The 27,094-nt window shown below is 36.6% G+C and overlaps 1 protein-coding gene across 7 annotated transcripts in view; it reads right to left on the reverse strand.

Annotated features, from left to right (window-relative positions):
• shank3a (SH3 and multiple ankyrin repeat domains 3a) overlaps positions 1-27,094 on the reverse strand; it is a 134,296-nt gene that overhangs the window by 60,165 nt on the left and 47,037 nt on the right. For 5 of the 7 annotated variants that reach the window (XR_005233765.1, XM_037978419.1, XM_025003703.2 and 2 more), the window contains 10 exons: positions 25,181-25,289; positions 24,476-24,627; positions 23,700-23,867; positions 19,796-19,912; positions 14,751-14,828; positions 14,409-14,475; positions 13,312-13,541; positions 13,031-13,200; positions 3,475-3,656; positions 3,012-3,035 (listed from right to left, as the gene is read on the reverse strand). Coding sequence is in view for 6 of the 7 variants with exons in the window: in XM_037978419.1 (XP_037834347.1) it covers positions 3,012-3,035; positions 3,475-3,656; positions 13,031-13,200; positions 13,312-13,541; positions 14,409-14,475; positions 14,751-14,828; positions 19,796-19,912; positions 23,700-23,867; positions 24,476-24,627; positions 25,181-25,289 (1,297 nt within the window). In the remaining variant the exon portion in view is untranslated. Of the gene's footprint in view, positions 1-3,011; positions 3,036-3,474; positions 3,657-13,030; positions 13,201-13,311; positions 13,542-14,408; positions 14,476-14,750; positions 14,829-19,795; positions 19,913-23,699; positions 23,868-24,475; positions 24,628-25,180; positions 25,290-26,363; positions 26,533-27,094 lie in introns of those variants that run through there. The other 2 variants (XM_037978422.1, XM_025003704.2) reach the window with 2 other exon arrangements.

The raw sequence follows: 27,094 nt of genomic DNA on the forward strand, positions 1-27,094 counted from the left end.
TAATTTTTGATTTTGAAATAATTCTGTTAAAAAATTCTGTATCTGTTCACAACTACTGAAGGACTACTATTAACAATCGCTGTATAACTACCAATACAGAAAATCAGAAAAGTCTTCATTAGCGTTTCAATCAATTTCTCCTTTCTCCTTTCATTTCTGCAAACAACATTTTAAGCCTAAACTGGTCACCAATTTCTCCCTTTGAAGAGCAAGGTAATGAAGATTAAAGGAAACCTACGGAAGAAAAATATTCCCTTTTTACGTTTTGGATCCATGTTACTACATGAATGTGTGCCGAGCATAGACTGTGTTTATGCCAATGGTGTCGAGGTTGCTGAATGTTCATGCGCAGCCTCAAGACCATTGGCATAAACACGGTCTATGCTCAGCAGACATACATCTGTGTAGTAATACAGATGTTATCCATGTAGTAACATGAATGTTATTCAGTTGAGAAAAGAAGTGACAAACTAAATAAATGTGTCATGGAAAAGCGTAGAGGTTTATGCTTAGCTAAGGTGGAGTTTTTTCACATCGTGTGTCCTTTTTAAAAAAGACTTGTTTATAAACCTGAAAACTGATGTTTTAAAAATGGGCCCTTGTTTGGATAATTTAGACAAAGACTTCTGCTCTTTTCTCCACATTGTATAACTGATGTCACAACTGATAAGATACCAACTACTGATAACTATTTGAAAAATCATCACTTCAAAAAAATCATCTGACTATCCCTTTAATCGTCTTTACCAAAAACTGTTTGTGTTTTTTCTTTTTCATCTTTATCACTTTACTGATAAATTAATAATTTAGTTAAATCAAACAATTTACAGAAATTTCCAAACTTCTGTTTTAGTTTAAAAGAGACTGTCAGAGAAACTCATTAGATTTTATGATCAAATCAAATCAAGTAGCTTAAGTGCTGTCAAAATCTTTTAAGAGGCTAAATAAATGAAACATTTTGAAAAATAAGACAGTGCTTTGGCATTTCTGCAGGCTAAACTGTTCATGCAGTCACAATATTTCTTGTTGAGATAAGTTCACAGATGTCACATCCAATGAGCTGCACACATCTGCCATTTCTGAGAATCTGACCATCACTGTAACTCAGCTTTTATATGAAATATTAATGGGACCAATAAACTGTATTGAATGGCAGATCTTACTTCACTGTAAGCTTACTTACTTTACTGGATATCTGTGGTATTTTGGCCAAAGCATGTGACAGGCATTTTATTTACTTCCAAAAGAAAAACATAACATGTGGAGAAAAAAATACTGAATATTACTGTATGTCTCATTTGCATACTTATGTAAATATTGATCCTAATCCAAATGTGACACCCCCACAAACAGACACATCGTGTAGTCAGATTTACCCAGTCTGATGTCATTGTAGAGCGGCTCCTCTGGTGTAGCTGGTGATAAACAGGGTTGAACAGACATCAACGAGAAAAATGCAGATGAGTTTTTAAGTGGCTCTGTGCTTAGGGGTTTGGGGGTGGTGTAACATAATATAAAATAGTCTAGACTTGGGGCCTTTGGAACACCCAAAGTCTTTAGATGTGTTATATTTTACTGACATCTTAACCAACTTGCCATATCTGTATGACCAATGAAAGGTCAAGGGACTAACACTGCTTATGTTTTCAAACCAATTTTCTGCTAAAAAAACCCCCCATATATTTCAGACAACAGCAGGCCTCAGAAATATTTTACATTTGCCTTAGAGAAAATTGCTCGATCTTTAATAGCAAAGAGCACTACCAGAATACTTGTAGAGCAGATTTAATGTATCCAAATTTTGTTTTTTTAATTCTTTAAAAAGTGTATTCTTTAACTAAGTGTCTCTGCAATTATATAGAATAAAATTAAACACAATGTGTTTATCAAAACAAGACTTTTATGAACAGTCTGAGCTACAAGGACCTTAAACTGCTGAACAACCAGTTGACATCAGTTTATATCCCAAGACTACAGAGGCGTGGTGAATGCAAGAGAGTAATGGTTATGGTGGTCAGTGTGGTATAACAAGGCCAGATGGTTTACTTGGCTGGATCATGATTCTGGCAGCCATGATACTGTAAGCTTGTTTCCTGAATGTGTTGACATGAGAGAACTGCAAAATACAGAGCGTTCATCTTAGTGGCAGGGGTTGGGATTCAGTTGAACCGACAGAAAAGCTGCTTGACAGCAGATATGTTCAATAGTTGGACGCAAACTAGGGTTCTGTTGAGTCATCAGATTTACGAGAACAATTGGGAAAATACAGTATAATTTGGTTTTCTTCAGCAAAACAAGAGTCTGACTACTATAGTTTGATTGGTTGTTATCTGGTTTTGTAAGTATTCTGCAAATGACAGCATTTTTTACATGAAATAGACAAAATGCAACAGCAAAACCTACAGTAGAAGGTCCCCTGATAAATGTTTAAAGGATTAGAGAAACAGGAAGACACAACACAGAAGAGAAGTAAATAATTATTTATTTTTTGAACAAAGTCCTAATTGAAATTCCAAACAGACCCTTAAGCTGTACTTCCTGTCCCTCTGTATTTCTGAAAGGAACATAAGAGGTCTCAGCATGAGTGTAGCCACTTTCTCTCAGGCCTTTCTAAGGACAAGAGGGAACTGTTTCCATTAAGCTAATGTGGATTTGATCCATGTGAAGTGGCAGGATGTAGGGTGTGGGGTCAATGTGGAACTGGGTGTCTGTGGACAGGTGATAAGAGGTAAGAGGAAGAAGAAAACCAGTTGGGTATTCAGGGAGGAAGCACTCTAAGTAAGTGAAAAAAACACATCATATGTATGCATACCAACAACCAAAAGCACACAGGACCTGTTTGAATTTGCAAGCCTTCTCCTTGCAGTGATCAACGATTTGTAGTGAGATTGTACACATCTCTCAAGTGGATTCAGACAGGACAAGAAATAACTGCTTCACTGTACGTATGGGGATAACACACGTAGGTGCGTGGGAGAAATTCAGGGTGAGAAGAGTATTATGGAGTTTACCTTCTACGTCATTACAGTCAAAGTCTGGAGTGAAGCATGGATGGAGACAAAAGCACACACAAACACATGAAAGCAAAGCCAATGAAAACAGCTGAAAACAGCACATTTAAACTGTCAATGAAATGACAATTCACAATGTTAACCTCAAGCATCAGTGACATGTCTTCTAGGTCTTAGCAGCCAACAGCAAAGTGAAGTATACAAAGTTCTGTATCTGATATATAATGAGAAAAGAAAACTCTTCCAAATTCTGCAACGACCATCACATAAGCCACAAGTTGTGATGGAGTTTCCAGGAGATACTAAGGAAGTCTATGGAAGATGGACAATAGCTGGAAAGCTTCAAAATAGATGATGTTAACACCAGCAATGTAAAGTATGGATAATTGCAATGCTGAATTGAGTGAGGTAAAAAATCAAGTAAAGAATGAAACAGCATCAAAAATGATGGCAAATAACATACCTTTGACCCGTTCGCCACGATTGAGCTGGATCTCTCCCTCCCCATGCGGGGTGTAGGGCTTAACCACGATGAAGGTACGTCCTGGGACAGCGCTGTAGAGTTTCCGTTTAGGCCCACGGGGGCCTATCAGTGCTGGAGGGGTGTGATGAGGTGGGCTTGGGTCTCGCTGCACTGAGCCAGGGCTGTAAACAAACACATATGTTACTGTGGTGATTCCAGGGAGCTGGTAACTGAAGCCCGTTGTCACCGACATGGTAGTCAGTGGGACAGCGACCTGGTGACACCCCCTGGTTGTTATGTTGGCCAAGGAGGGATTCATAGACAAACCCAAGTACCTGCCAGTCAACAGTCAGTGATCCACAGGAAAGTCATGAGAGGATAGTGGACTCCTCCCAGCCACTCTTTTCCTCTCCCTGTCCCTTCTTCAACAGCAAAGATAATATCCTTGCTCACTTTTACCCTCTCCTTCTATCTGGCCCCTCTCTATCTTGCATCCTATTCGAGGTAGAAGAAGAAATATATATTTGTAGAAGGACAAGTCCAGTTTCCTTTCCTCTGTGGATCTATCAGGTCCGACTGGAAGCTCCCTTTAGTTAAACACATCCTGAGTTTGGGAACCAGCAGAAGTCCTTTCTAGAGACAAACAGATATCCCCAGTACACCCCCCGCTCCAGATGCTCCAGGCTGGGCTACAGATCTTGCCTCGTCCTTTGGTCCTGGTTCTCCTGATGTGGAGGAGAGGTTAGGTCTGCTCCCCAACTCCCGCTCCCTCTCCCAGGAGTCCCGCGGCGTCTGCCTCTCCTCTCCCCTCCACCCTTCACACATACGCTCACACACACTCACACACTCTCTGCTGCTGCTACTGCTGCTGTGCTCCGTGGCTGCCCTCCGTTTTGACGGCTCGCTCACACTCACACACCACAAGCCCTCAATGTGCATTCTAGCTGTGCACACAGGCACAAACACAGACAGCCCCCTCCACTCCTGCTAACATTGCACCTTCACAAGCATGGTGTGCGCCGCCACCAGCATGTTGCTAACACATCGCTGACACACACAAGTCCCGGAACACGATTGATCTCCTTCTGCCTGTCTGCCTGAGATCGTGCATGCGCCATAGCTCCCTGAGGCAGGCTGCGTGAGTATGTGTGTGTGTGCGTCTGTATGTACACTTGTGTGCAGCTGGGAAGCGGGTGGGGGTGGAGGGAAAGGGGGGGCAAAAGCTCCAGCCCATTTGGTTTAATTGTCGCTCCTGACTCATTCTCTTTGCCTTGAATCCCTTTCATCTCCACCTCTCTCCCTCACTTCCATTTCACCCTCATACTTTCTTCTCCCTTTCTACATTTCTCCACACTGCATCTTCGTTCGTTCTTTCTTTCTTTCTTTCTTTCTCTCTAGCGATGAATTCTAATACAGCAGCAGCAGAGCTCCGCCTAGTCTTCATTCATCATCACCTCTGCTGTGTAAGTTGCATTCAGCATCATTCTGCTGCTTGTGTTGTGAAAGGTATCTCTGAAGCATCTTTTAAACGTGCATCAAAAACACATTTAATACTCATACAATAATCAAATATATATTTGACAAAGACAGATGTTTATGTCAGTGTTGACTTGATCTAAAAACTGCTTGTGTGTTTGTCTTAAATTGGTCCTTTGCCTATGATTTTTGATTCAGCTGATCTCAGTCTCATCTCACAACCCTTCTGTAGTTTTCATTAATTTTACAATGTTTATATTACCACAGCTTTATTTCTTCTCAAATATCCATTTCTTTTTTTTTTTGTTGTTGTTTTCTTTTCATTTTCCAACCACCCACTCTGCCTCTCAAAACAGCCAGATCTGAATCTGGCATATTAATGTCTGAACCACAGCACATCGAGTTATAAGAGGGGTGGGGATGCAAAAAGATACGCTTTTAAAATACTTATTAGCCATACCTTTGTAAGTGCCAATTAGGAAGTCCTTTTGCTGTAGAACTACTTCAATTCTTTGTGAAATAGATTTTTGTTTCAAGAATTTTTTTCCACATCTACATGACAGCATCGAACAGCAGCTGTCAAATTCTGGGAAACAGCTGTAAGGAGCAATAAATAGTTCTTAGTTTGTATTACTATGAGAACTGATAACTAAGAAGCCATTTGAGAACAAGGAACTTTTTGGGGGGTTTTGGAAAAAAGGTAAAAAGCTTCTAGGATGGAAGAGAGATACTCATGATCAGAGACAATAGTCCAGGAGACTATACTGTACGTGTGAATAATGTTGTTAATATGTTTTAAGGTTTAAGATATTTTTCTGCATACATTTGTTGTAATGAACAGGTATTTTAGCGACCGTTAACCTTCACTTCTCTTCTGCCATCAAGACTTTTGTGCTTAAAAAGATTCCTCAATAAACATCTTTCTCAGTAAACCCCACAGCAGGTTAAATATCAATCTTTCACTGAATCAACAAGTTCTAGCATATAGAAATCAGTTTGTCTTGTATAAATAACTACGACATATTAAAAAAACCTGAAACAAGGAGTCTTTCATAATTTTTTGTTTCAGTGTTATCGTTTGATAATATCAGTATGCCAAATGAATTGAATTTCTGTCACATGAAGACCAATTTAAACTTTATAGTGTCTTTATTTTAGACTTAGCATTTTACACTATGAGCTTAATTCCACCTATTGTTCTTTTTATATCAGTGATTCGCAAACTTTTTAGCTTCAGATCTACAAAATGATAGCGACAAAAGCTTGTGACCTATTTCCTGTCAGTTTTTTTACACAAAAATGGCCAAAAACAAGGACATATTGACAACACAGACAGATTTAACATCCATAATACCATATTTATTCATTTATGACTTCTTTTTTAATCATTATGGTGAACATATGCCATAAGCAATAATTTGTAAGCACAAATTGATATATGGGACTCTTCTAAGGACCCCCACTTGATGCTTATGACCCACATTGGGGTCCTGATGTGGACTTTGGGAACCACTGTTTTAAATCATGTATTTAAATCTTCAATGATTCCTTAGTTTCATGGTCCATAAATTTGTGTTGTTTAAAAAATACGTTAGATCGCATTCTTTTTAATTCTGTTTAAAAATTTGCTTTGTGTCTACAAGTAAACTTTAATATGTCCCTTTGAAATGTTTTTTTTTTCAAAGGGAACATAGAGCTTCAGAAAACTGTTTAAAGGACTTCTAATTAATTCATAGTGCTCTTGCTTTTATCTTGCCTTTATCTATCATTTTTATAGGATTCAAGCTCCTCCTGCTGTGTTGGTCATGTCTTATCAATTACTAAATGTAAACAAAGGTTCTACCTTCAATAGATCACAAAACAAATTTATTTAAGGATGTTTTCTCTTTTTTGCTTGTTCATGTTCATCATTTTGTTTTTGAAATTCTATTTAGACAATATTGCAACTTAGCTTTTTATATGCATACAAGCGCTGCTGCTTATTTTCTAATAAATATATAGCTTATATAGCTTTTCTTACTTTTCTTTTATGTGTGCCTTATTAGAAATAAATCCAAAAACCCAAAGATAATGGCATCTAAACATGCACAAATCAAACACACTGGCAGAGTTTTTAGCAAAAGCTCAGACGTTTACCTGAAAATCAGCCCTTTTTGTGTAACAGTGGGCACTGATATTAGCAAATACACTAATAAATCAATAGTTTGTACTTTCATAACAAGTATTTAGTGTATTAAAATATATAAAATACCACCTCAATTTGCCATTTTACTTTTCTTTGTTTTCCTCTGACATTTTCAGGTAATCATGATCTCAAGAACTTATTGTATTTGGCAGCAGTAGATTATTTTCAAAAGATCATAACAACCACTATTATTTTATTTAACATATGTTCTTGAAGCTAGGGGTACGATTCATATTTCATTACTTGAATAACCTGATGAAAAAATTTTAAAAATCCTTGAAAAAAAATCTTTTGTCCGTTGCTTTGTTTAATCTACAAGACTGCGTACTGCTCAGTGGTCACAAGGATAATTATTACTGTCGGACGACATGCTTGCCTTAACTTATGCGCCATGGCAAAACAAGGAAAAATTCAGATAAGACTAAAAAAGACTAAACGTTTGGGACCTAATCAACCAGAAAAAAGAAAAATATTCTAAAGTAAAAAAACAGATTAGCTAGCTGCTAACTGCAATAGTGCATCATAGTCAACAACTTTGTAGGGCTGCGCTCTGAGTTAAATGGAATTCCCTGCAGACATGGTCAGTCTGAAAGGAGTTCTGTAAAATGTGTGGTATCCTGAATGATGATACACAAACTGGAGAAAAAGAGTCAGAAAAATGTCAGATGGGAGGCTGTAACAATGCACACGGCAGGTGGAAGAGTCCCAGTGCGCACAAACATGGAGAGGAAATTAAGTCCTGTTTTATTGACGTTAACACATCCTTTTAAATGGAATTACAAGTTGTTGGACTAACATATCTCAGCCCTGATGAGGAGCTCACCTGCTCTCCAAATGACTCAATGTCAAAAAAATACTTCCAGAAGGATTTTTAAAAGATAAGATGTTGCACTAAGAGATAAAGAGTTCACGTAATTGTCACATTCAGCTCTACGTACTGTACCTGTGAGAGACTTCATCACCTTAGAACAATAAAAAAAATGACCTGCAACAGACTGTCCCAAACATTTATGGCTTCTCATCTCTGAACTGTGGTATGCAAGATGACTGTTATATACATAAAGACAAATAATATGGAAAGAGTTTCTAATAAATGAATTCATCATAAACATTTTAGCTGATCTTTGTGGTATGCTGGGATAGTCGTGTAAGAGAGAGTCCTCACGGTTCTGATAGTAGAGACAGGAGGAGCAGCTTCAAGGCAGGCAAAAGTTTGGGTATTCCAGGATAAAAGGCTGATTACTTGATTAATCAGTGGGTTATTTAGTAGAGTACTCAGTCGCTAAAATATTATATAACTGAAGCTGCAATTGGAAAAACAATAATTTTTATCAACATCTTTTAATAAAACCGTTAAATGTTAAAAGTTTTGCAAAAAATATATATATAATAGTGATAAACTATATCTATGAACTGTATTTTTTGTTTGGTTTTACTGAAAGAAAGGGTTTAAAAAGATTCATACAAAATAAGTTAAAAATCACTAGTATTTTCAAGTTATGAGATAAACATAGTTACTAATGACAAAATGTAGATTTGAAAAATCAAAAGAAACCCTTCAAGCTATTTAATTGATTCATAATTTTTAAAAAATTAGGCCCCCCAAATTTTTGAACATCCTAATGAGTCTCACTGCCTTAGTGTGTGGGTTTATTTTATGAAATAAAGCTAAAGATAGACCTGAAAATGTCACTCAATGCCATTTTCAAAGATGGCATCAAATTAAGCTGCTCGAGTGAAGCCTTTTTACGCATGACTGCCCCATGCCTTCTCAGGTAAATGGGTTTTTCCTCAAATAGCCCTGCTCTCTAAGGTGAGATGTGCAGTAATAATCAGTATCACACTTCGAATCCTAATGATCATCGGTCTGTTCTTGCTTTAGTGCACATGGAAAAATCTGCACTCTTGTTTTTTTCCTACCAAATGTGGGAATGCTTGTGGCTATTGGGAAGAAAATGGAATAGAACAAACACCTCTCAGTAGCTCATGTACTTTTTCATGGCAAAAAAAAAAATCCAAAGGTGTATGACGTCAAAAGAGAGTTTACAACAGTGGCATTTGATGGCAAGGCAACAGTGGGTTAGATAACATCTACACTCCTCCTAATCTTTCGTGGCAAATGTCAATGGACTGTTGAAAAAATATTTAAAGTGTCTTCAGCTGCAAAGCACTCCATGGCCTTAATTAAGTTAAAGGATTTCTTATAAAGCCTTTCAGAGAGTTCTCATGGGTGTTTGTGAGAAAATATGAAGCCAAAGTTCTGCTCTTATTCACAAGTGAGTCCAAAAAAATGTACAAAACTTGTTGGACCTCCTTGACATCACTTGTCAAGATGTCTTTAAATGAGGTTTTCATTTAAACTATGAGCTGTGGCACAATACGCGTGTCACAACATCTACTCTTCAAGGGAAAGATATAGCTATGCTGTGCAAAAAGTGAATGGATTAAGATGAGTAAAACTGGACATGACCCTGAGGCAGACTCTGAACATGCTGGAGGATTACATATCTACTCTGACCTTGTCGCAGAATAGAACTCCCCAAGGATGAGCTGGAGGATGTGAGTAGCAAGACAGGCATCAAGGGTACCATGCCTATCAAACTTCCTGGGACTTAAGTGGCAGGGCAGTGTACTTAAAGGTACTCGAAATACAGGTAGGTCTCTGGTCATGACCGATGTTCATTGCAATATATGGACAGGGATGTAATATTGGTCAACTTTATCTTAGTTTGATAGGTTATTCTGAAATTATTGAGCATAATCAGGCCAGCATAATTTTCTTTTAAAAAGATATGGATAAAAAAACTAATTTATGCATTGTCAAATCAGTGTTACTAATCAATACTGTATCAATAACCTGTCCTGTTGCATGTTTTAATATGACTTAAAGTTAAAAGAGAAGACATACAGCTTTCCAGTTTTGTCTACCTCAGTTTTTGTCTTCTATATACAAATTGTGACTAATTTAAAATATATACAATCTGTTCAGTGCTTTTCTGCTGATTGAAGAAGAGTGGCCGACATTTAACTGTGTGCTCTACTCAGCAACATGACCACCTAAAAGACAATGTAAAATCTGGGATCAGAGTTTCTACAGATGTTCCATTTTGAAATTCAAGTGCTTCGTGAGATATTTTGGTAACAAGGAAACATTACTACATATACACACAAGAACATTACCATCTGCCTTCGCCTTTTGGCAAAGGGCAATGAAAAGAGAAAATATTTCTTAAACAATTTCCTCATTATCAGTTTATTATTATGAGAAAAGACACTCCAGTATGCTTAGGTATTGCTCTGTGTTGACAACATATTACTCTAAGAGGTCAATCAGAATCTTACGATAGGCAAATTTTTTTTGCCCTGTAAAAAGTTGCCATGTTATCTTTATAACAACTGACGTTAGTTCTCTTTTTTTGTCAACTGGCTCAACTGGACATTTTTTATAGCCACACTTCTAGACCCTAATTTGTTTTAAAAAGCTTTGATTGTTTGCAATCCTGTTTTGTCTAAGTTTACTTTAGTCTGTTCATTTAACATATCTTCATCCTCTTTATTGTTTCAGTCTAAATTTTGTGTTGAAGAAAGGCCAAGCTGCACATCAGAGGAGAAGGAAGTGATGGGGAGATCCACAGGAACTTGCTGGAGTCTGTTGTTGGTTGGCCTGTTGGCTAGCCAAGGTAATTTCACACTCCCCTGGCATCTCAAATGCCTCTAGGGTTACCATTGGCATAAACAGAAGGTCAGCGAGAAAAAAATGAAAGTAAAATATTACAGAAAAAAATGGAAAGGATCAGTTTCACTTGTATGCAGGTGGCCATTGAGACTGGCTGCTGATTTTGGACTTCACGTACATCCTCCTTTCTTTAATACATAATGCTGGGATGAAACACATGTTAGAACAAGAGGAGAAGACTATTTTGTGCACCGAATGAACATAAAAAAGAAACAAAAGATGTCCCTCTCTGTCACTGAATGTTGCCAATGCCAGTGTGGTACTAGACAAAGGTGACAAAGAGATAGCAAACAACAGCACAACTATTTTTGCTATTTTGTGACACAATGTTTAATAGAAAGAATGGTCTTTCAACACAGTCTATGGGTTTTTGAAAAAAGTGTATTGACTGCTCTGAGGCTGCAATGCACATATAAACATGTTAGTGTTTTACGTAATCTACACTGCACGTGCATTTATACACTAAGAGTATAGCCTTCCGTGGCCAGATGTCTTACCTGAGCAGAATCTGACTCCTTTCATTTGTTTATCAAATTAATTTTCCATGAAAAAAAGGTTTAATTTCGCTTAAATATAGTCATTTTCTAAATTAGTAAAATAAGTACTTTGAATTACATCTCAATCTTATTTGACAAATAAAAAAAAATCAAATTGAGAGAACTAGACTGTTATAATTAAACCTGGAAAAAATGCAATGGTTTATTCAACAAATTATTTAAAATTAGTTTAGACATTAGCAAATAAGTCCAGTCAGCTCTTATACTGTTGATTGTTGACCCAACCCAGATATTTTACATTCAGACAACAGAACTGCTGAATTCTGAAAGAAATTATTATAATAATAAAATTCTTGCATTCTTTTTTGCATTTACTGAACTGTATTTTTTAAGTAATATTTTCAGATACAAGTAACAAGAACAAATAAATTAACAAATTTAAGCACAATATATTTATATCATGTGGGCAATTTACTATTTAAGTCAATAAAACATGTTCTTTGGTAGTTTTTGTGTGCAACAGAGAGTCTGATGGATGGTGTCAAGTGACAGAAGAGTCTGGTAGAGGGTGCTGGAGCTGTCGTTAAGGCAATTCATACATGTATTAATTGTGTGCTGTATGCAGGCGATGTTGTGCCGACATGGTGATAATAAAACCGTTTAACAAATCAACTGTCCATAAACCAGTTGAATTTTTTGCTTTAAGACATGATCAGAGTGCTGGTTTACTGTGCAATGTGACTAATGTACAAGGGACAAGACTTTGTTGGAGCGTCAACTGACAGTCTGTTTTAAACAAACCAGGCTGTTCAGTAAGATTAATCATAGCTTTAACTTCAGACTGTATCCACAGACTCTTTAATCTCTCCCTTATAAACTCACATCCACAGACACTCACAGATTGGCAGACTTCAATTAGTCCCAAAGGTCATCATTATTAGCCTCTTTCCATCTGTCTACCTCCAACATGTGCAAGCACCCAAATACACAGGTGTGTGCATATGGCTTTATATTTATATATTTTTAACCAGTGCAAATGCAGATTTAAACTATGTTAATCTCTGTCCTCCATGCAAGACTAATGGTACAGCTCAGCAGATATAGCAACAACAGGGCTGTTGTTGTACAATAACATGCATCATGGCTCCACACCCTTCTACCCTGATAGGCGCCTAGGTTACACAACAGCCACACCAAATATAAATATAACAAACCTTTTTACAGATCTTCTTTTCAGAGTGTCACGATAAATCAAATACCCATTCATTCACAAACAATTTCAAATTCAAGTCTCAGTTTCTGTCCAAACGACCTTATACATGCGAGTGAATAATAAGTAAGAATTCTCACTGGCAAATTTCCTGTCATGTTTATCCCCATGCAGACTGGGACAGATGGAATAAGATGCAGTGCTGCCTGGTGACTAACAAGTGATTCACACACATCAGATGGGGCTTTTAGGTTTTTGAAATATGGTTTAAATATTATAGTAGGTACATAATCTAAAGGCCAATTAGATATTATTTATTTAAAGTGAACAGCTGAAAAGACCAGCAAGTGTAAAATGAATAAAAAATGTGAAGTTTTGCAGCTTAATAAAGTGCTGTTTGTTGAGTAGCACAGAAAAAAAGGTAAAACTTAGCTGAGGGAAATCTTACAGACCTGAGTCTTCCACGTGGACCATGTCCATGCGGGTAGCCGTGACTGTGGGACCGTCTGGGGACCGGCTTGTCCTCTTCATGTACATGATGTAGTGAAGGTGAGCGGGAATGAGAGGATCTGGAGCTGCCAGTACTCTGGAGACTGCTGTCAGGGATCTCTCCATGACGACTCTGATAGAACGACGATAAAATAAAGCTTATCATTAATGCAACTGTGTTTGTTCTAAACACATTCATATTTTACTTCTGCTAACATTTTTACATCTTTCCAAAGTTTCTTACTTCTCCTAGGCTGCTGTGCTGTTGCCCAAAAGCTGGGAGACTGCGCAGTGAGGGAACAGGGGAGTGACCCTGGCGACCGCGGGCTTCTCGTTGAGGCTGAGGGTGGATGTGATCATGGTCGCCGTTCAGGTTGTTGTCACTCGCAGAGCGAAGCAAAGAACGTGGTGAGGGCAGGGGGCCAGTCGTCATTCGTCGGCGGTTGGTGTAAGAGGGAGTCTCCCTGAAAGGCACTATGAGGAAAAAGAGACACAGGCTAAAAAACAGATGTTATGGCAATATGTAGAACTGAAAAAATGCTTTGATGAAAAAAAAAAACTGTTTGAATCTCTTGATAACTAAAGTCTGTCTGAAACTTGCTAGTTGGTAGCTTGAAGTACAGGTATAAAATGTGGGTTAGTAACCCTAACCCTAACTTTAAGCCAACAATGGCACAAAAAAACGGTTTTAAACCTAGAGGTAAATTTATTTATCCAGATATCACTCAGTTTCACTGTATACAAGTTATACTAGGATAATGGAGATGATTCTATTCATTAATTCATTGTATTTTCGTATTTAGCAAAGTATCATGTTTGATGGTTGAAAATTACAAAAAAAAAACAACAAACAAACAGAAAAGCAATCATTGTTTCATTTTGATTATAGCTATGAATAAAAATATAAAATGTTTTAGGTTCAGACTGATTTCATTAATAAATTGACAGCCGACTGAGTAAAATGTGGGTGGTAAAAACAGCACTTTGTACATGTGATTCATGGTTTACTTGGACTGACTATTAAAAGCCTTGAACTATTTGAATAAACATTATTTCAGTGGGAGGTATTACAACCTGCCCACACCAGATGGCAGAGTTTTCCTTTATGTTTTTTTACATAGAAACAACTTAACTCATCAGTGTTTCAAGATTACCTAAATCCCTCTACTTCACACTTTATCATCTCCTTTATTCATTTTCTCTGTCGTCTAGTTAAAATGTAAGTTCCTTCTTTCATTTAGCTTTTCAAGTTCAGCCTGAAATTGATCAGAATCTACAATAATGTTCAAAGTTGTACAAACACAGAGATCTGCCTTTTTATAACCACTGCTGTCAACTCACCAACATCTGATGCTTTGTGCACCTTAATGATTTCTGCTAGATCAAAGTTTCCTGCTATAATAGCCACCTGATGGAGGAAAGAGATAAGTAAGTGGAAGGTAAAAAGAGAATATTTAAGTGACCATAATAAGACAACAGATCTAAGAAACATTTCCCATCATGTCATTATTTTTTCACGATTCCTGTCTTCATAAATGATCAGCAGGAGTATTTTAGCTTCTTTTATATTTATATGTATAGTAATGGTTCTTAGTTTAAACTTAGTTTAATTTGAGCATAATCTTTGATAACAATGAATACATAGTGATGCAAAAGGCAGCTGTTATTGGACACAACACATACCTGAAAAGCAGTTTGGCTATTGTAGTTCTTTATCTCTTTATTTGCTCCTCGGAAAAGAAGAACTCGTGCACAGCTATCCTGAATGACAGAGAGATTTATGTGTTTGGATATTGCCACCATTTGCATCTAGGCATTATATTAACTCTTTGTATGTTTAGCAGTTGAATTAGGAAGGTTAAAAGATATAAAGCAAGTTTGAATACTACAATAGAAACTCAAACTACATAATTATTTGAAATACAAAACATGTCATTTGATCAAAGTTTTAAAAAGTGACAGAACAAGTGGATTATTATAAATATTTTGGGGGTTTCCAATGTGGCAGCTATCGCCTAGAGCAACTTTGCAAACACCATTTTTTATTGCTTCTAAAAGAATCGACTTTATAAGACTGTTTAAAAAGACTGACAGAGGTGGTGATGTAAAAACAGCAAGAATCTCTCCTGAGAAATCCTGGTTGCTTAACAAAATGTTCTGAATTTGAGAAAAAGAGAATACGGTTTTATAACAAATAACACGTTCACTTCTGCTTGACATTTTGCTGACTTGTTACTAAATCAAGAAAATGGAAACAAAACAGTAGTGAAGGAACAATATACCTTCTGCAACTGTGAATCCATACAAAAACATGAATCCATAAGAACGTTACCACAGCAACTTTTTTTAAGCACAGGATTGGCTCAAAACAATAAATTCTATGCCTTACATCAATCTGCAAACATTGCACCCCAAACGCAGAAACCCTAATGTTGTATGGCAGCTGCTCTAGAACACTTTTACATCAAAAATAGGGAGAGATTTAAAAAAAAGCATTACACAAAACCTATGCAGTTATGATTTGTTACTGCAAATGACATCAAACACTATTAAATTTGTTTTCTGGAGCTTTATCTTAACTTCACCAATAACAGTTCTCTAAACACTCAACATGCATAAATCACAAAACATTTAAGATGATTTTAAACTCTCTGCAACTCTGTCACTGGTCTACATTTACATATTTGAAGACAGAGGTAAATAAACTGATACGTTTTGCAATTTAATTTACACTGTCATAAAGAATTACATCAACATGTGGTTCATTTTTTAGGGAACCTTTGTATTTGGTGCGTTTAATTTCAGTCATTCTGACAGCCCCACTCCTGAAAATTCACCAACAACTATTTAAATAACATGAAGAACACTGGTCACCATTCGTAAGACACTTGTTTACACAATAACATCTAAGTTCATTACTTTATGGCGTGATGTTTCTTTGCAATAGTGCTTTTTTTCATCACAGGCTTATAAAACCTTGCAGGACTTTTTTCAATGATGTTGGAGAATTCCCTCTTAGATTCTAGTAAACCTTTAATTGCGTTCTGAAAGTAACGACTGAGAAACTGAGTAAAGTCAAAGATTTCAACAAGATGCTTGACCAGTTTTTAACACTTCATGTGTACCTTATCCCAAAATGTCAGAACAGGAGTGGTGCCAGTCTTTTACAAATTGACCAGACCATAAATGTTCACACTGCACCATACAACACTTTGGAGCTCACATTTATTTCGAATAGCTCGGTAAATCATGTAAAGTTTTGCCTGATAATCTACTATATCCCATAAAAGCTTGAAACTGTGAAAGTGAGTGTCAAAGACATTATCAAACATATTAGTGCATGTAATGTGGTTTATTAACTAGAATTTTAACACTGCATCTGAAATTACTTTAAAACAATAAATTGAAAAGTGTATAACTACCCTTTTTATCTCTGTGGTGCATCAATAATTTCTAAAAGTTGCTTGTGTGTAAATAAGTAGAGCTTCCTTGAGCCCAGTTATAGATTGACATACAGAATTGTATTTTAACCCTCCTGAAGATCTTAAAGAGAGAGAGAGAGAGGTAGCGAAGTCCTTGTAACTTTGGGTTGAAGGCCACAGGAGGGTTAATAAACTGGCTGATGAGGGTCGATATGTAATTTAACACAGAGAACAGGAGTCCTGGAACTGGTCTTTTTCTACGCTTACTCTGGTGACTCTTGTCATTACTCAGTGACATGATTAGGGAGCATAGAAAACATGTATGAACTGATTAATTGAACATTTGGTCCAGTTAGTAATCTCCATGTGGTTTTACTCATCAAGATGAGCATATGTGACCCACTCTGGGTGCACTGAAGCAGCCTCGTAAAATACAAAGATGGCGAGTCAGTGGTGGCCATAAGTTTCGTTTGAGCTGAAGACCTGGGTCTCAATAAAAAAAATACTATGTAAATATATTATTGTTTTTTTATAAACAAAGAGACTATTATTAATAATAATTACCATCCATGTGTTATGCAGCCTCCTGAACATCCAAGTGCAAACCAAATCACTAATTTAAATTGGCATAATATTCAGCACTTTCAGACAAAACAGCAACTTGAGGAGCTAAACATAAGTATAATGTATTTCAAATTAAATCTTTTGTGACAAGTCAATAAATCACATAGGAACCAGCAAATTGAAAAGACTCTGTTTATATGCTACAAGGATAGAAATACAAAGCAGACATACTAAACTGAAGCACTGCAACTTAAATGGAATAACTGGCCCTTATCTTCTTAACGTGGAAGCCACTTTTAAAGTACAGCATGAATGACAGTCCTGTCTTTTATTTTAGCTGGCAGTAAAAAAAATAGTGCTAAAGTAATGCAAAGTAGAACTCTTCTTCAAGTCTTAGCAATGACTTGGCTTACATTCATAAAACCGCCCCACATTTCTCTATACTAGCTAAGGGAAGAATTGGTAATTGATTTCCAGCTTTTAAAGTGACAATTTAAACAGTTCACAGTAAAAGAGCTGGGATCTGGGAATGCAAAACTGTTTGCAGATGAGGCAAGTTTAAGATAAGGTTGGAAGATTTTAGTTTTCTATAACGGGCTCTGAGAGACTAACCAGATCAAGGCATAGAAAGGAAAAAAGTTGATCAATTCAGATGATGTGAGTTGGGATTGGGAACAGCTGGTGATCTGAGATGTAAGTAAAACTTTACCATCTGCTTCAACAGAACAACTATTCTGCTGGATAAGTGAGAGTTTGAGTATCATAACAACTGACTTATTTTATTTCTACAATTTGGAGACATTATACATTTTTTTTTCCCACAGAGTCAGAAAATGGCAAAGACAAATGCAGAGGTAAATTGCTGTGTTAGAACACTTTCTTGCCCTTTTTTCCAAAACTTCCTGTATGAATTCATAAAAGGACTCAGAAAAAAAATAATGTGAATGCACAACAGTAGAATATTCAGTCAGGTAACAAACCTGACAGATGGTATCTCTCAAGTTTATGTTTTCACAGCTGAGGATTCCCTGTGTCATTAAAGTCATGATTTGACACCTTTAATGAACATAAAGCATGTTAAGTACAAAACAACAGATTAAAAATAGCATTGAAATATTGTAGCATGATATAGAGAACTGCCTCACTCTGAGAGCTCTTCAATAAGTTGTCCCATTACTTCACTTGTTTAACTGATGTGAAAAGGTCTGCTGGTGCTGTGCCCTTTTGCTTTCATTTCACATATGAGACTTACCTTTATTGGCCTTTCCCTGTAGTTCTATCTTCTCATTCATTCAACCATCTCTCAAAGGTCTCTGTCAAGCCAAAGACCCGTCATGTCCTCATTCACTGCAACTGATCACATCTCCTCAGCTAAAAGCCCAGGAAGTTAATGCTAATGGCCACACAAATCCAAGCAAAAGTACATGCATTGAGCCATCTTATTCTAATGATGATTACTGAAAGTTATCTTGTCATTCATCCACTCGCTCGCACATCTATTTATCTGTCCTTCTTTCTGACACTCTTTCTTCTCTGTACATATAGATCTATTGATCTTGCCACTGGACAACTACTTTTCGGATCGATTCTACAAGCCCTTTTCAGACAGTCATTGTAGATAATCATCAAAGGCAGGCCAGCTTCAGGCCTGCTGGTACCCTGCTATGATGCACGGATTCTCAGATCGATCAGCTTAGCGTGACGTTCAGTCTTCAGTGGATGAGCAAACTCAACCTCATCAGTGGGGACAGGCATAAGCCAGGACTATCACACACAGGGCTTAAACATGTAGAAAACCAAACTATTCTTCCAATCTTTCTGTGATAACATCTGCTTGTGTTTCCATCCTTTTATAGGACAGTTTACGAAGTAAACATTGACAAATATTCCCTGCAAGGAAACCCCAATCCCAAACATACCTGAAATTTAGGAAGGTTTATGAAGATTGATTTTTGCCTGAATCTGAATCTTCCTAAATCATAAACTAAATCTTTATACTATATTTTTTTGATTGTCAGTTTATTCTAGAGACTGGCTGATCTAAAATAGAAGCAGGTCCAAACAATGTGACTGCAAACATATTTATGTCTTTACAACATGAGTAATACAAGTGCAAATCCAGGTCTTCTCTCCACTGAGAAGGTAAACATGCAGTGACTTGAGTCACGTGGATGTGTTACAAACTGTTAGTATTAATTATTGATGCTCTGCTTACCAAACACACACACACACACACACACACACACACACACACTAACTCATGCTCCTGAGACTGTGGTGTTCTAGTCGAGTTAAAGCAGCTCATTCATCACCACTGAAATTAACTGTGCAGCACATAAAAAAAATACCACCACGCACACACACAGACACATGCATATACACACATATGCACGCACATGTTTAATTTTTTTTTGCTAGGGAGAGAGGAAAGAGGAGCTCATTTAATGTTCATGAACTGAGCACCACCATTTCCCAATGAAGCAGCAGAAAGGCATCTTCTAGAGTGCCAAGCTACATCTTTCACTTTGAGCAGCTTCAAACCAAACAGTATGCAAGCACACTCTTCATGGTTTTCACAGAAGTGTGTTTAAGTTTTCAGTGACCTCGTCCACCAGTGTTGTCAATAAAAATCATACTTGTTCAAAATTCAAAACAATCCCTTTTTTAATTATACTGTCTTTATATTTTAAGTGGTGTAGTTAAAATTCTTTTGAATATATTTATATATAATATAAACAGTACCTGGTTGTAGAGAGCACACACATGCAGGGCGGTGTTTCCTGATGCATTCTGGGCACTCGTGTTCACTCCATAAAACAGCAGGTGTTCTAAATGCTGCACGTGGCCATAACGACATGCCTTTAAGGACATATAAATACATTTATTCTTTCTGTACCACTGAAATATTAAAGGTTAGGAGGATGCATGAAAACATTTAGGGAAAACAATGTTAATAATACGACATCTGATCTTACAATGACAATGCATTAAGTATAAACAACTTGGCGAAATCACAATAATCAAAGGTTTCCTACAGTGGAGAGTTGGGCTGAAGATGGACTCTTGTCCCTCAGGATTTGCTAAAACCAGCAGAAGAAATCATTTTCTTGCAGTTATCAAGATGTTACTGGGACGTACCTTTTTTGTCATTGCCACACATTACAGATGAAGTAACAATTGTTACTAATTAGCTCAAATATCCCTGAATTCAAAAGTCCACATGTTTCAGCAGATATCCTGTTTCACATGCTAAAGGATTAAAACCTCAAAGAGCTGAAGAAACTGAATAATTAGCCCAAGCTTTCGCATTATTTTTCCAAGCCAACTCTCCACCTTTGATCTGTTGTGACTTGTCAGCCCCCAGAGGTACAATGTGTTGTTGACCAAGTTAATTTTTTTTTTTTTTGCTACATCCTATTTAAAATCTTTCCTGTCCATGTTCTTTAAGTCTCTAAAAGGAAAGGAAAGTCTTGTTTGTATCACCTGAGGCTAAATGTAAATGTGTGAAGTTATTCTGGTAGGAGTTAGCCCTTTTTGTGCTCTGTTTCACATAACTTGAAGCAATGCATTTTTAAAAAATCTTTTCTCTATTTTCTTTCTTTCCCTCTTTATTCCCTGCATACTTTCTGGTTTTGTCCTTTGTCATTCGCAAAGAAGAAAGCAGTTTTCCCTCCTGTGTTCTGTCTTGCTAAGAGTGCATGAAAGAAGTGAAGACAGTGCACAAATGATACCAGAATTGTGTCTGGTTATCTTCTTTCTGCAGTGTATTCTATTGTAGACAATAAATACCAAAAGATTGTTAATTCTGAAAAACACACACAAACACACAAAAACAAAGAGTTGAAAGGCATAAAAATGATTAAAATGTCTTAGGCTGAAGAACTGGTTTGCTACACTGTATGGAATTTATTTGATCTAATTTGACATTGAAAGATCACTGCAGGCATTTAAAGAGCAGTAAAAACAAACCCTCTACTGTCCTGATTGTCCTGTTTCAGTAAAAATAAAATCTGGTGCACTATGAACATTGTTCATTCAAATTAAAAGACAATATAAACACAAGTAGTCAAAGTGATGATTGTTCCAGAAATAATAGTTAGGGAACATTATATCATACAGCAGATAATATTACATGGTTGGGTTGAACAGACAATGCTACTGAATAAAAAAGGGAAAAATTTGCTAAAAAAAATTGGGTATCGTTTACTAAAATGTAGAGTATGTCAGTGTTTCAAACTCCTAAATTTCTTTTATTTATAATTTTTCTGCCTGATTCATTTTTTTTTCTTATTCATGATTGACTAAATATGAGATAAATATTCGGTTATATATAGTGTACATGAATGTGAAGATTTGTATACGTGAATGTGGTTATATGTGGGTAAATACACTATCTGCTTAAATATATTTACAGTATGCAGATATGGGGTAAGATTGCAAAAGTTTATATTTTATCCTACTCCCTTTCATACACGTTTTTTTAGTTTTTTGTAAGTGTTATTTATTGAATTACTATGTATAAATTTAGTTATACTTAAATATAAATATATAAAAATACCATATAAAATCTTTCTTTTATCATTTATATCTAGAAAAGAAACTTATCTTTTAATGTTTTTGTTTTTTCGGCACCTTAAAGTCAGCTACCACTGAGATGACATTTTTAATGAAGCATTTTTCTAATAGATGACTTGTTTTAATGTTTTTGTTGCTTTTCTTGAATTGTATTTTGAGTTTAATTTAATTAGGTTTCTGATAGTAGTTTACAAAAAATATGAGGAACATCTGCAGTCAAATACACCTTTTTTTGCACTTTAACATAAAAATGAGCTTGAGCCTTTCATTATTAAAGCAAAAGTATTACTAATTAACTTTTCCTCCTCACTTTCTCATATTCAGGGTTTGCCACAGCTGCCTGGCTTCATTTACAGCATAAGAAGTGTAACTACTCAATTACAGGCTAAAAAAGCCCTGACACAAACAAAAACACAATAAAGTCATAATGTTTATACACAGCGCACCCTACGAGGCTGTATGTGTGAAAAATGCACATAATATGCTTTGTTTTTTTAGAAGTCCAACAAGTATTTATATGCACCCATTCAGTTAGGTTTCACGACTCAAACTGCAGGTGAATGGCTTGAATTCAGTTGCTGTGACAGTAGAAGGAATAAACTCTGTAACCCCTACTTTCCTCTTAGCTCTACTAAGAGGTCACACATTTTTTGTGAAAATGTGACATATACAGCAGTGGTCAGCTACCACTAATGAACAAGAGGGCAATGCCTGATTCTTAGCAGATCCTTGCGGGATTTCTGCTTGTCAGACGAGTAGTGTGATTATTTCTTGATGAAGAAGTGAATCCTGTGCCACCTTGTTAATAGACCTACAACACGAGGAGGGCAGCACTGCTGCATTTAGCCACCAGCGTAAGCACTGATCTGAAGGATTTTACTGCCATCACCTTGCTGCGGCCTGGCAGTTAATTATGGTCATGGTGAATCTTTTAGTTAGATTCTTGCTCAGCAGTTTTAGCAAAATCTTAGACACAAATTTCTTGTACACAAGCATTTTTTAAGTACAGAGGGGGATACTCTTTACAACAAATCAAAAACTATACAATTTTTTGTATGCAATATGAGGCTAATAAGCCTAGGAAAGATGCATGTTGGCACCATATAGAGGCAGTTATGGAAGAGAATCTCTTTCCATCAAGGTCAACTACATTAAAGTTTGAAGTAAGCCTGCACCAACTGCTTGTCGTTTAATCAAAGTTGGCTGAATTTCAGCCTGAATGCCCTGACAAGTAGCCAGCAGATAAAGCTCTGAAAACTTTTATTTTAACATGTAAGTACAGTTCAGACATACAAACCTTGTGTTTGATGAAGTTTTTATTGGAGGAGAAAAAAACAAAGCTAGAACATTTTAATATTTATATATTTTAACATATTATGCCAAAGGAAGAATTATTATGATATTAATATGAGGTGCGGATTTTCAATGTGGGTACTGTATGGCTACTGGTTATATATTGTAATGCCATATTCATTAATATCACACAATTGTATATATTGTTTTGACAGGCAGAGATTATATGTTCTCAGTAACAACCAATGCAGCGTTACAACAGTGTACACGGAAGTGAAAGGCAGACCGTCACGAGTCACTAAACAAAGCAACAAATCAATAAAGCAAACATAATTTACTGATTCTTTCACAGTGATTGTGTGTTGACAAATACAAATAAACACATCCACATCACACTTTTTGAGGTAAGATGCCATGTTGATGGACTATATGTAATGGCTCAGATTCTGCAAAAAGGTTTCAGCAAATAAAAACATTCTGCACACAACAAAATATAACAGACATTCAAGCAAGAAAATTTCATGGCCAGATGTGGCTTTTATTCTTGTTGTTTTACTAAAATTAGGAAGGTTAAAGTTCAAGACTTGCTTTGAAATGTAACTTTGCCTTTGCTCTGTGAGAACTCTCAACATACATTTTGCTGCACATTGAAATAACACAACAGACAAAGAGCAGAAACGTCAGGATACTAAACTTGACTTTTAATCTCATGCCTGCATTTCTACTCTGCACACAGTCCATTAAAGCTGTTATCTGTGTATGTGTCACTGTGCATTACCTGGTGTATCTCTTGCCAGCCATTCTCATCCTCACAGCCGACCTGTGCATGATCATGTAGCAGCAGTTCACAGCAGTAGGGGTCTCCTCCTACCATTGAACTGTGGTAAAGAGGAGTCAGCCCTCTACTATCTTTATAATCAGGTGATGCACCCAAGTCAAGCAGCGTCTAAGGGCAAAATGTTAGATTTAAAGCATTTAGTTGCTTTTCTAAAATGCACTTATTTTTTAAACATTAATTACCAACATCAAAGAGCCCAAAAAAAAGTGATGGTAACAATAAGGTTAGTTACAAACCCCTAAATATGAGGTTGTGAGCATTTGCATATATACGTTTTTATGTCATTTTTTGTGGAAATAACCTGAGTAAACCATCAGCACAAAGATTTTATCTATATGTTACATGACTCAGTGACACTGAATGTTTCAATAATGAAAATGAAAAAATTGAGTGGAAGTAATACACTCCAGGTTTAACAGTTTCAGCACAAAGAGGTAACAACTACATGACTCATATGAAACCCCTTCACACATGCAAGGCCATTAAATGGGTATCCCAATCCATTTAAAAAGAGCGCATTAAACCTCACATATTGAGTAATTGCTTAAGCACCCTCCATACTGCATTGCTTCAGCACCTGCGCCAAGAGTTTACTAAGCTCTGCCTTCAAGATTACCTTTCTTTTTTTAAAGAAAAAGATTAAAGTCAACTGGTCTAACAAGCTAAATAAATGAGATGAGTCAGCTTGTGTATGTTTCTTTAGTTTTTATACTCACTATAAGTGCTGTGTGATTCTTGCTGCGCACAGCCTTGTGCAGGGCTGTAATGCCATCTTTTGTTCTGAAGTCCAGATGTGCCCCTCCATTTTTCAGCACTTTGATGAGGTCTGCACATCCCTCCAACTGTGCTGCCAGCGTAAGTGGACATTCTGTAAAATAAAGGCTGACTAAGCACACTGTGACAAAAATTATATTTTCGGCAGCTTTACCGTGCGTTCACCTTTGAAAATTAACTTCAAAAATTTGCAGCTGTCAACATTTGATGGCTAAACACTTTCCAGGTAAAAATATGGGTTTATATTTTCAGTGACTCTGCATCTGGATAGCAGCCTTGGCTGTGGCGACTGTCACCCTCCATTCTGCCTGAACGGCTGCTTCCTGTTGGTGTTACATCAACCTATTCTCTTGTTCCTGTCGGTTTACAGCTCATCTGCTAAACTACAGGTCACCCAGCAGGGAAACCTCTTTTTGTGGCTGGACAAACATTTGAATATACATAATGGGATTAGCAAGGAGAATAATCCAGCTTTACCCAGCAAACAGAAGGCTTATTTCAGAAAATCCATACATGGTCATTTGTGGAGAAGAAAGATAGAAAGAGGCACAAAGTACAATAGAAAAGATAAATTAAGGTTGGAAAAGGACAATATGCTGACTAAAGTAGGGTATTACTGTGAGATTCAATAAAAAAGGCTTGCTCACCTCCTGTGTCTGGATCATGGAAGTTAGGGTCCAGGCCTTTTTCCAGGAACCTTGAGACCTTTTCAGTGTTCCTCTGTTGCACATACTCCATAAACTTCTTCAGGTTTGCCTAATGGAGGGAGACAAGAGAATGGGGAGAAGGGGAAGAGGGGAAAGAGGGGAAAGAGGGGGAAGAGATATCTGCAATTGGGTGATGTCAGACTCATGTGGATAGAGATGATTAATAATGCAGTTCAGAGATGAAAGCTACAGTCGTTGCTCTTTGCTTCTACGTTTGAAGGTTCTGTCATGCCAAGCAAATGGACCAGAAGATATGAAAGCTATTACAGAAGAGACCAAACACCAAGAAGTAAAGAGGCTGGACAGCAACACAATTTTTCTTTTACACAATTCTGAGACTAATCCTACATTTTTAGTTCAAATAAAAATAGTCATGATATTGTAAAATGTCTAAAAATTAACTCAAATGTCACTAGGCAGAATATAAAAACATAAAATCACAGAAAGAATATATTTAGCTTTATTATAGAAGCACAGGAACAGACCTACATGAAAATTCTACCCACTAAACATACATATTGAACAGATGTAACTCATTTTTTTGAAACCTTTCCTTTGTTATGATTAAAAATGTACTCCAACTAGACTAAAGCTGGTGTACTCATAGATTAAAAATGTAAAAATAAACTGTGAGCAATGCATAAGCAATAGCACTTCATAACAGAATAAAATAATTTTAAAAGAATCAGGGCAACTGTACATTTTGGATCATATAAAGGCAAGAATAAAAACCAGAATTAAAAGAATTTGTATTTAGGTACAGTGCACACAATAAATGCTGAATGAATCTTATTATAATATATTTTTATGATAAAAGTGTAAAATGTTTAAATAAAATATGAGTTTTTTAGCTTATTGTGAGAATACATCTTGTGGATGTAATTGCACAATGTTTGCAGTATTCCACGTAATCTAAGATCACAGCAACCTTCATTGTTTTTTTATTCTTTCAAGGTTCCCTAGCCTCAGTTATTACATAACATTCACATGTGCAAAACCCTCCAGATGCACATACACAAATTACATTATGCACAACTTAATGCAATGCAATGTACCACAATTATCTTGCAAACATGCACCTGCAGAAATGAGAACAGAATGCAGTAGCCTTTTGGACACTCACCATGTGTGGCATAACAAATTGCCTGGTCCAGATTCTAAAAAGTCACACTCTCCAACACCTTCCGAATTTCACATGACAACCCCCTTTCTCTTCACACCAAGTCGTCTGCAGCCCGCTTGCCTGTACAAGCCTGCTCCTTGTTCACACACATCACGCTGACACACTGTGAGGATCTGCCGAGTGCTACGCTCACCAACTCTGAATCAAACTGAGTGAGAGAAATTCACTTTGGTTTTTCCTTTTTTTTTCTCCTCTAATGTACTTTGAGGGAGTTGTTATGGTGATGGGATACAAAGACAGCTCGAGCAGCCAATGTACACGAGTGGGAAGAGCATTGAGGTTGTGTTTGTGAGCGTGTCTGTGTGTGAATGAGAGCACTTGTCTGTCCTGCGTAATACCTAAGATAATGCCTTGGAGGTTTTTTCAGGATAATTTACCAATAATCAGCTGAATCTGATGTGTATTTTATTGCCTGTTGAACAGAAGGCTGATAAAAAGCTTCTACTTTATCTTCTTCAGTGAGAGCTCTAATAAACTGGTAATATTTTCTGCCTGTGGCTATCTTTCATTCTTTGTAACACACACTGACAAATGCACTTTCGTGGAAAAATACAAAAAGCTTTTCTTTTTCAGAAACATTCAAACAAACTGGCAATTCACTATTATTCTAAAATTAAAAGGATGACAGCCTATAATAATCAGATTTAAAAGAGAAAGCTCTGTTCATAAAT

This window comes from Kryptolebias marmoratus, linkage group LG11, assembly GCF_001649575.2.
Source record: "Kryptolebias marmoratus isolate JLee-2015 linkage group LG11, ASM164957v2, whole genome shotgun sequence".
Taxonomy (NCBI): domain Eukaryota; kingdom Metazoa; phylum Chordata; class Actinopteri; order Cyprinodontiformes; family Rivulidae; genus Kryptolebias; species Kryptolebias marmoratus.